General features: G+C 47.6%; 1 protein-coding gene across 2 annotated transcripts; it reads right to left on the bottom strand.

The window, feature by feature from the left end:
• Positions 1 to 1,274: 1,274 nt before the first annotated feature.
• On the bottom strand, positions 1,275 to 4,515 carry Cxcr4 (C-X-C motif chemokine receptor 4). 2 transcript variants are annotated; one of them, XM_027417734.2, is made up of 2 exons: positions 4,495 to 4,515; positions 1,275 to 2,318 (listed from the first exon to the last, which is right to left on the bottom strand). In XM_027417734.2, the coding sequence occupies exons 1-2, from the start codon at positions 4,513 to 4,515 to the stop codon at positions 1,275 to 1,277; spliced, it is 1,065 nt and encodes a 354-aa protein (XP_027273535.1). The 2 variants fall into 2 exon arrangements, with proteins under 2 accessions (XP_027273535.1, XP_027273536.1); XM_027417735.2 differs by having other exon boundaries at positions 4,501 to 4,515.
• Between the last annotated feature and the right edge of the window lie 5,872 nt (positions 4,516 to 10,387).

The following is a 10,387-nucleotide window of genomic DNA, read 5'->3' as shown; positions in this document are numbered from 1 at the left end:
ACTTAGCCTGACTCCCTTTAGAGGATAGATGGAAAGCTGCAGTGAAATGCAAACAGCATCCTGTACCCTTCCTGCTCTATGCACACACATCTTTCTGAAGACAATCCTTCATGGGAATGGGCACTGCACAAATATGCTTAAGCATCCATGAATTGAAAGTGTAAGGCTTCAGCTTCTTGACACAGACTTTGACACATTGGTTGTGGCTTGTCCCACACCTTAGATCAAGTTACTTACGCTTTCTGTGCCTTAGTTCCCTCCTTTATAAGTGTTATGTAATAACAGAAGCAGAAAGTAAAATATTATATAACACTTAAGATGGGCTGGGGAGATGGCTGCGTTGGTAAAGTGCTTGCTGTGTAAGCATGAGACCTCAAGCTTGATTCCTACAATGCTAGTAAGATACTGGGCACAATGGTGCATGTTTTGGTCCCAGCTCTGAGGAGCGGGGAGATGACTGGATCTTTGGGGCTTACTGGCCAGCCAGTCTAGTCTACTTATCTACTTACCCAGTTCTAGGCCAGTGAGAGAGCCTGTCCCAAAAACCAAACAACAACAAAAACAAAACAAGGTGTGGCAGGTTCCGAGGAACATCTAAAGTTGACTTGAACACCAAATGCATCATGCATATGAACGTATGTGAGCCCAGGAGGATCTCTGCTGAGCCACAAATGTGTTTTCCAAACATTTTCTTACTGACAGCCATCAGAAATGACAACATAGCACAACACCAAGTAAGTTTATCATTGAGTTTTATTAACAACTTAATACAAGACTGTACAAGACCATAATCAATCCACTGAACAACCAGCATTTCTTAACTGTGTCAGGCTTTGGTTTTAAGTGCCATCCTTCATAGAAAAATCACACAGTATAACTAAACAATTAAAGAATGGGGGTAGGTGGGGACGTGGGGGTGTGCTCCTCGGGAATGGAGAGATTATGCAGCAACAGCTGAGGATCACTTCTAGCTTTATTCAATTCATCACACATTCTGGAATGTTCAGTTCTTCTTTCTACAATGCTACAGTCCTACACACAGACACACAGCAACTAAGAACATGGCCACAGGTCCTGCCTAGACACTCATTTACATGAAATAAACACACACCAATATTTATATAAATTAAGTCAAATCTCACAAAACTAAAGAAACATAAACTCCAACAATCAATAAAAAAATCTGTACAAGATCGGTCAGTCTTTTATATCAGAAAGTGTGTAACATAAGTTCTTTATCATATATATATTATATATATGTCTTTTCATAAGTGTTAGCTGGAATGAAAACTTGAGGACTCTGACTCTGTTGAGACAGAAGAGTGTCCACCCCTCTTTCCTTTGGAAAGGATCTTGAGGCTGGAGCCTCGGCTCATAGAATTGAGTGCATGCTGGGCAGAGGTTTTGAATTTGGCTCCAAGGAAAGCGTAGAGGATGGGGTTCAGGCAGCAGTGAAAGAAGGCCAGGGCCTCAGTGATGGAAATCCACTTGTGCACAAGGCTCTCAAAATCGCACCCTTGCTTGATGACTTCCAAAAGGATGAAGGAGTCGATGCTGATCCCGATGTAATATGGTAGCCAGCAGGCAAAAAAAGCCAGGATGAGGATGACTGTCGTCTTGAGGGCTTTGCGCTTCTGGTGGCCCTTAGAGTGTGACAGCTTGGAGATGATAATGCAGTAGCAAGATAAGATGACAATGCCTGGCAGGATAAGACCCACCACAATGTGCTGGAACTGGAACACCACTAACCACAGGCTGTCAGGGTAATGGCGGTCACAGATGTACCTGCCGTCTCCCTGGCTGACGTCAACAAAGATGAAATCAGGTATAGTCAGTAGAAGAGCAGGGATCCAGACACCCACGTAGACTGCCTTTTCAGCCAGCAGCTTCCTTGGCCTCTGACTGTTGGTGGCATGGACAATGGCAAGGTACCGGTCCAGGCTGATGAAGGCCAGGATGAGGACACTGCTGTAGAGGTTGACAGTGTAGATGACATGGACAGCCTTACATAAAAATTTCCCAAAGTACCAGTCAGCCATGGCATCAACGGCCCAGAAGGGAAGCGTGATGACAAAGAGGAGATCAGCCACAGACAGGTGCAGCCTGTACTTGTCAGTCATGCTTCTTAGTTTCTTCTGGTAACCCATGACCAGGATCACCAAGCCATTGCCCACTATGCCAGTCAAGAAGATGATAAAGAAGATGGTGGGCAGGAAGATCCGATTGAAATGGGCGTTTTCATCCCGGAAGCAGGGTTCCTTGTTGGAGTCATAGTCTCCTGAACCTATGTCTTCAGAATAGTTATCTGCAGTGTATATCTGCAAAAGAAAACAGGGACATGCACATCACTTACAAGGTTAACAAGCCTTTCCCAAGTTTTAAGTTTTCTGGTGCCAAAACAAAACAAACAAAAAACCACCTAGCCGTTTATTGCAGGTTTTAACCAAGCCTTTTCCAGGAAGCTCCAAAAGGCTGGCTTAGGTCCAGAGAGAATACAAAATCCTGCAACCGATGGTTTTCTCCATCTTCCCTCACAGTCACTTCTTTATCCTCCCCTTAGTGGAACCAATTAGGAGTCTTTGTTAAGAACAAAAGGACGTTGAGATTCTAAGGGTTTCACAGCCTAGTCTTGGATAACTCTCCTGCCCGCCCACGAGAGGCAAGGGGGAAAAAAAAAGTAAAACCCCAAACCAACCAAAACAAAACAAAAAAAACTCCGGTCACACAAAAGAAGTCACTCCCAGGCGCTGTAGGGTGGGAGCGAGAGGTGTGAAGCTAAATCTGCGTTGGAGGAGGAGATGGGATTAAGTTTTTGTACGAAGATTAGGCAAAGGAAAGAAGAGAGGAAAACGGAACATGATGGTGGGGTTCCCCCCAAAGACAACGTTTTTTAGGGGCAAAACCTTGTTTTCCTCACATCTGTCTAAACACAAGCCACTGCATTTCAAGTCACACGTAGTGAAGAAAGAGGAATAATGCCAAAGTCTTTGGGGATCTTTGGGGATTTAGGGTTATGGGGGTGCTAAAAGTGAGCAAACAGCACTCCTCTACTCCACCTCACCCCACCTCCGGGCGCTTCTCTGGAAGGTAGGTCTCTCTTGCCACCCCCATGTTTATCACTGGGTGTATTTGGGACGTTAGAGTCACATTATCCTGGGTGGGGAAAGTCACGGGGTCTGCACCCCGTGGTTTTCACCCCAAGTTTCACTTCCTCACTCTCCCGGTCCTTTCCCACCCTGCAGCGGACCCAGCTAGCTACTGGAGTCCGAGGTAGGCAGCTGGAAGGGTCGAAACCATGCACACCCGGAGGTCCGAGTCACCCACCTAGGGGTTGGCGCTGTGGCCCACTACACCCAGGCTTAAGGCCAACCGGCAGCGGTTCCAGGGGTTCCTCCTGGCTGCGCGCCAGGATCGTCCCTCCGGGTGCGGGCGACAGATTGGGCGGCTCCAGTGCGAGCGCCTTTGAATTGCGCGCCGCGGGAGGAAACGAAAAAAAAAAAAAAAAAAAAAAAAAAACATTCACACACACAACAAAACCCTCCCTAAGCGAGGGGGTTTCAAAAGACTCAGGAAACCACCGACGGTTAAACTCTGCACTGGGGCTCAGTCAAACCGACTCCAGGCTTGCACCTGTTCATCCCTGCGTCGACCAGGCACAACCCAGGTGCGGTTCCAACACGCCCTCTTGTCCCCAACCACCATCCCGCCCGGCACACCTCCCGGCCGGCCGGCAGCTGCAAGGTGCAGGTTTATGCCCCTTTCTCGTGAACGGTCCTAAAGGCAACCCAGACCTCAGGAGGCTCGTTTGCCACCGCGGAGAAGCGGCGGTTCGGATGCCCCGCAAAGCGCTGCCACTCCACCCCAAAGCGGCCGCGTTCGGTCACCTCCCCGCGGCTGCCGAGGTTTGGACCCCCGCTAGGCAAGCGACGCGATAGGCGAGTTCGCGTTTCCCGCCAGAGACTGGCGCTCCTTGGAACCACACTCCTAATCCCAAGAACCGCTCCAAGATGCTTCTTCTGTTCGAAGCTAACCCAGGATGTAGTGTCGACCTGGGAACTCTGCCTACACGTACCGACTCCAGTTTTTACATTCACCCAATGTAAGAAACTCCAAGAAACTCCTGTTCCCAGGAGGACCAGACCATGTTTGAGTACTGGGACAGAGCGCGAGCCTTCACCGTCCGTGTGCACAAAAAGTAGGACGTTTTCAAACATCGTGCAAGCCGGCGCGCGCCACGGAACTCAAGCGGGAAACAGGAGCAGCTTCAGGAAAGCTGCATCCGAACCTCCCCCCCGCTATTTACTGGGATAAATATTTTTTATCTTCCTCCCCCTATAGCCATGCTCACACACACACACACACACAAAAATAGTTCCCGCGACCCTTCTTCGTGACCCCGACATCCCCAAGGTTCTAGTCGCTTGTACCCGTTCTTACAGGGGCTGCGCTCTAACTTTGCACGCTTACTACAAAGTCGGATGCAACTGGACTTACACTTACACTGATGCCTTCCATGGCAACACTCGCTCTCCAGCCGTGGTGGCTACCGGAGCACCGAACGCCTCGGAGGGTCTCTGCTACCTGCTGCACCAGGCAACAAATTGAAGTTTCTGGCCCGAACTGGACTTTTATAAAAACACGCTCGCGGTGCAGCGCATGCGCAGCTCGGAAGGGGCGGAGGAGCCTGGCGGGGGCGGGGCTCAGGGCTCTGGGACACCGAAGTACCAGAGCGGCTGCTGTTCGGCTTGTAGGTCACCTCGTGGGTCCAGAGCCTGGCCGGATAAAGTTCTCGAACTTGGGGAAAGCAGGGTGCCAGCCAGGGAGTTTCTGTGGGTCGCGCATCCATCCTTGCTCAAGTGGATAGAATTCTAGACCTAAGAGTTTTCTAGAGTGACTTGGTGGCGGGAGTGACTTGGCGCCTACCTAACCAGTAGGCGGCAATGTTGGAAGCTCAGTAAGGGTCTGACTCCATTCCCTGAGCTGTCAGGAGCTACTACTATCCAAGCTTTTCTGGTCGCCAAGTATGTGTTACTGCACATTCATATTAATGACATCAGGATTAGATGTTGATAAGCAGAAAACACTTACGGACCTTTTGAGAAGTACAGCTATACTCCCAGGAAAAAAGTCACAACAGAGGCAACCAATTCGTGAAGAAACTTTTAAAAAAATGATTAAAATGTTTTATTATAAAGTAGAACTTAACGACGAGCACTATGTGTAACAGATCCCAAGAAACCTACACAGAAGCACTGCTTCATTTTCATTTCATAAGCAAAGAGGGATGCATCTAATTAACAGGTAATTACAGAGTCCCAGCTTCGGGCCACGAGCTGTTCTAGAAGCGGGGGATACAGCCGAGATCTCCTCGCGGCAGGCGGGCGCTCCATGAGCTCTGGGGGACCAAATGGAGCAGCCAGGGACTGCAAGCCCGGCCTGAGCCCAGGACTTTCCCTTTTCGCTTAACCCGTGTCTCCCACGTAGAACACTAAGTTGAGCACGGATGGGAAGTCTTAATGAAGAGCTGGTTAGGCAGGGGTGGGGGGTGGGGTTGAGGGGGTGGATGGTTAGAGAGTCTCAGACAGACTTGGGGATAGAGTGGGCGCCCAGACAACTTCCCAGACTCGCGCCAGTTCGGGCCGGCGCCGAGAGTGGGTGGGGCGGGGAGCAAGAGAAAGGCGGGTCCAGAACCAACCAGATTGCCGAGGGGGGTAGGGGTGGGGGAGGCTTGAGGGCGATGAAGAGACATCCTGCTGCAGGAGCCTGGGTTGCCATGCAAACCAGATACACTCTCATCCTGGGATAGTCCTAAAAAGAAGGCATGCCCAGACTGAGCACTTGAACTCTATTCCAATCCCAGTTCTTCCCATCCCCGTTTTTGTTTTGAGACAGTTTTATGTAGACGAGGCCGGCCTCTGGCTCGGTATGTAGCTAAGGATGGCCATGAACTTCTGATGCTCCTGCCTGTTGCCTGCCTAGTGCTGACATTACAGTTGTGTGCCACCATGCCTAGTTTTCATGGTGCCATGGCTTGAACCCAGAGCTTTGTGCTCGCAAGGCAAACAATCTACTAGATGAACTATATATAACACATTTGCATCCCCTTCTTTATCCAAAGAAGCCATTCTGCTGGAGGTGAGGGGGAGCTAGTTTGCAGCCTAGGAACCCTTTCTCTGTAAATTATGCACAATCTTCCTGTGTGGCCTGGGTACTCTCCTCTGAAGTTGGTCTGTCAAGTCCTCTTCTGCTTTGCACTTTATGTGCTCCTTGGAATTAGGAGGTGTGACCCTCAAAAACAGCCACGTTAGGAGCCAAGAACATTCACACGCACTTTAAATTGTATCAAATGATTAATAAAGCTCATATTCCATATAAACTAGTTAGGACAGACAGAAGTGCCGTTGGACTGGAATGTCAGCAGACCTGTTAAGAGTGCCAGCCTGCAGGATGGGTAGCTAGATTGCAGCAGGATTGTCAGCTAGCTGTATTGAACCCCCAAACCCCTGCATTCATAAAGGCTAAAACGGAGGAAGAGAAATCTTCCAGACCTGTCCCTGAACAACAGAGAATACAATCAGAGTAAAATGATTTGCATAATTAATATTTGTTGATGGTTGGCGGACAAAAGAAAGCTTCCTTCCATGATCTGCACATGGCTTTTAGGTCCTGTGAAGTATATTCGCTGGAGGAAGCAGATAAAAGGACAATGAAATGCTATTTGGTGACTATAGAATTAGGGGGGGAAAGAGGGGATTTTTTTTCTTTCAAAGATAATATTCAGCTTCTGGATTGGAAAAGACCAGCCGTCTCTCAATTGTCATCAGCAAGTAAGTGTGTGTGTGTGTGTGTGTGGTATTTGAGCAGCTTCAATGAAAAGTATTTTGTATGTATCAAGAACCTTCTGAGAGGAGTAATTCCACTTAGAGCAACATACCCCAGGAAATAGCAGTTATGCTACAAAGCTATTCATGGGAATATTACTTACAATAGTGTTAATAATAGAATAGTTAATAATAGCTTGAGTAGCCCTAACTGTCCACATTAGCAGACTAGTGGGGGCGATTTTGGTACATCTGTGAATGAAATTAATATGGATGTTATGAATGTTTATGAAAAATTTTAATACCATGGGGAAATACTTATGAAAGAGACTGCACAGGGTAGGAATGAAAACTGTATGCTAGTCTATACAATCTCAGTTATGACAAAACATGCCTTTGAGGACTGGGGCTAGTGCCAGTCCTCATGGCACTACATGGGGTAGAGTGCTTGCCCAGCATGCATGAAGCCCCAGGTTTTCTCCTCAGGCAGTGGGTTTCCTGACTCCCAGGCTGACCTCCTTGTGTAGCTGAGATCAACTTCGACCTTCTGGTCCTCCTGCCTCCACTGCCCAAGTACTGGGACCACAGGTATACAACACCATGCCCAGTTTATGTGGTGCTAGAATTGAACTCAGGACAATGTGCATGTGAGGCAGGCCACCTACCTATCATGTTACAGCCCCATCTTTCTGATGTACTTTAGCGAAATCAAATCAAACAGAAATACCAACTGGATGCTTGTTAAGTGCATCCACCTTGGCTAATACCCTCCACAGTTCTACCAGGCAGGTATCCTCACCTGCCTTCCAGGATAAGGAAGCTAAAGTCTGGTGAGGGGAAGGAGATAGCTTCTCTCCTTGTACTCACACAAAGATCAGTGCCCAGTCTGCCTGGCTCCAGAGCCCAGGCTCTCTCCACTCTGTCACAATGACTGTCTTTCTTGGGCCGTTGCAATCCACCCTCTGAACGCTTCTTCCTCCACAAGGGCATTTACTTACCTACTGCTTTGAGTGACATCTTTTGTGATTCAACTTTCTAAAAAAAGCAAATGTGTCTTACTCCTCTTGCCTAAACATTCCAAGTTTCTTGAAGAGAATGCCCAGATAGCAGTTCTCCAGCTAGCCCACTGCTGAGTAAACAATGGGCCCCTTGATTGTTTACTGAACCTTCTTTTAAAGAATTAACAACTTTCCCGTGTGGCTCTGGCAACAGAAGCCAGGCTTAGGAGCTGTCAGGGCTTTGGCAGTGTCCCCAAGTCCCCAGGATTGCTTTAACCTAGGGAATAACTAGCTCTGGCCACAGTTTGTGGAGGATGCTTACAAAGTCAGTTACACAGGGCAACAAGCATCCTGCCGCCTCCTGTTGCTCGCTCTGCAGCTGGTTGATTTGCTGTCTCTGCATGTGTGACAGAAAGCTCTACTCCGTCCAAAACAGGCTCCAAGTTAGTCAGGGAGAAAGTAGCCCCCTTTCTCAGTGATAGGTGGCAGGAGGCATTGACATTAAAGGCCTTCTGAATAGGAAGGGTCCTGAGATGATTTACTTGGTGAAGAGCTTGCTTTGTGGAATTCAGTCTCCTGGAACCCATGCTAATAAAGGAAGGAAGGAAGGGAAAGAAAGAAAAAAGGAAAGAAAGAAAGGAAGGAAGGAAGGGAGGAAGGAAAAAAGAAAGGAAGAAAGAAAGAAAAGAAGAAAGTCAGGTAAAGTGACATTTGTAGTCCCAGCCCCAGAGAGACAGACGCACAATCTCTGGAAGTTGCTGGTGAGGTCAATGAGAGTCCGTGTCTCTAAATACCAACTTCACACACACACACACACACACACACACACACACACACACACACACACACACACACACACAGGAAGGGGAAGAAGAAAAAGGAGGAGGAGGAACTATAAAGGATTCTCTTATCCTCTTTTGCAGCCCTGGGGATGAAATCCAGGGCTTCATGCATGTAAAGCAAGTGTTCTACAGATTGAGATCCATTTCAGTGAGTCCCTCATTTTTTGTTTTTGAAAGGAAAAAAAAAAGCACAGGCTTTTTTTGATGATTGTAGGGAATAATCAAAAGGATGGAGTTAATGTTTTCCCAAATGATTAAAAGAGAGAGAGAAGAGCAGACTCCTTCCCAGGGGTGAGTAATTCTAGCAGAAGGTTTTGTTGCAGAGACAGTGCTATCAAGTGTCAAGTAGGGAAAATTGTGCCTTGCCACCCATCAGGTCCCTAAGCTTCTGTCTTCAGCACTTAACAGGTGAAAAATGATTTTGGAAAATAAGCTTTCTACCTTGCAGCCCTACGCCAGCCTAGGAAAAACATTACCAGTTTCCGAGAAGCACTTTTTCTCAAAGTTTAACTTAAATTTCAAAACCTTATTTTTGCCCCTACTAAAATGAGATAGGAGTGATTTCCATCAAAGCTCTGTAATAAGACAAGCTGTCTTGTCTGAAGAAAAGTGGCTAGACTGGTACACAAACAGAGACAGTTTAGAGTCTCCCTGATAAGCAATGCAGTAATCATTACTTGACTAATCCGAGGGCCAGAAGGAAGCATTGCTTTCTGAGCTCATATGGAGGTTGCTGTGTGGCTTTATGGGTGTGGGGCACAGCAGAGAACAAGACTCAAAGGTGATGGTGTCAAGCTGGGAAGGAGGGTAGGACCTTAGGAAATAATTGAGGGAGCAGGATGCTTGTTTTCCTTAAACCAGTAATTTATTGGTGGTGGCCGCAGGCATCTATGGAACAAGAGGAAGCAACGAAAGGCTGTGAACAGTGGATTTCTAAAGAGAACCCGGCAACCTCTGGCAGAGCCATAGTGCTCCCAGAAATGTGGTCATGTGATCACCTCACAGATGGGCTTTGAGTCTACCAAGAACAATGCATCATCAGAAAGACAGGGTGGGAAGTGTGAGTGTGAGAGATGGAGCTCAGGGGGTCCATGCAATGTTGTATTGAGTATTTTACCAAAGCAATGGGACATTTAGAGCTACTTGTAGGTTTAAGTCATAGGGACAAAGGCTAGAAATGAAGATACTGTAAGCAAGAGATACAGGAGAGTGCTGGGGACTGCAGGTGACTGGAGGGCTCCAGCCCTATCTACAAATGTCAGCCATTGCTCCCATCCCTTTAAGTGGGAATTTAGGTCACACCCTCCATTCTAACTCTCTCTCTCTCTCTCTCTCTCTCTCTCTCTCTCTCTCTCTCTCTCTCTGTGTGTGTGTGTGTGTGTGTGTGTGTGTGTGTGTGTGTGTGTGTGTTTGTGGCTGCATGTGGAGGCCAGAAGCCAGCCTCCAGTGTCATTTCTCAAGAACCATACACCTTATTTTTAAGACAGGGTCTCTCATTATCTTGGGACACATTGGCTAACCCACCTCATATCTACCCATCTGTACTTCCCCTGGGCTGGGATTACAAGTGGGCAGCACAATAGACAGCTGTTTTTGTGGGTTATGTTTGGATTGACTAAGATATTAGTTAGACATGAGAAGAAAGGATAGAGTTGGGCGTTGTTAGGATGGACCACACACACACACACACACACACACACACACACACACACACACACACACTCCA

The sequence above is a fragment of the Cricetulus griseus genome, chromosome 5, assembly GCF_003668045.3.
Source record: "Cricetulus griseus strain 17A/GY chromosome 5, alternate assembly CriGri-PICRH-1.0, whole genome shotgun sequence".
Classification (NCBI taxonomy): domain Eukaryota; kingdom Metazoa; phylum Chordata; class Mammalia; order Rodentia; family Cricetidae; genus Cricetulus; species Cricetulus griseus.
Note: the sequence above shows the minus strand (reverse complement) of the source record. Positions and strands in the feature narration are given on the sequence as shown.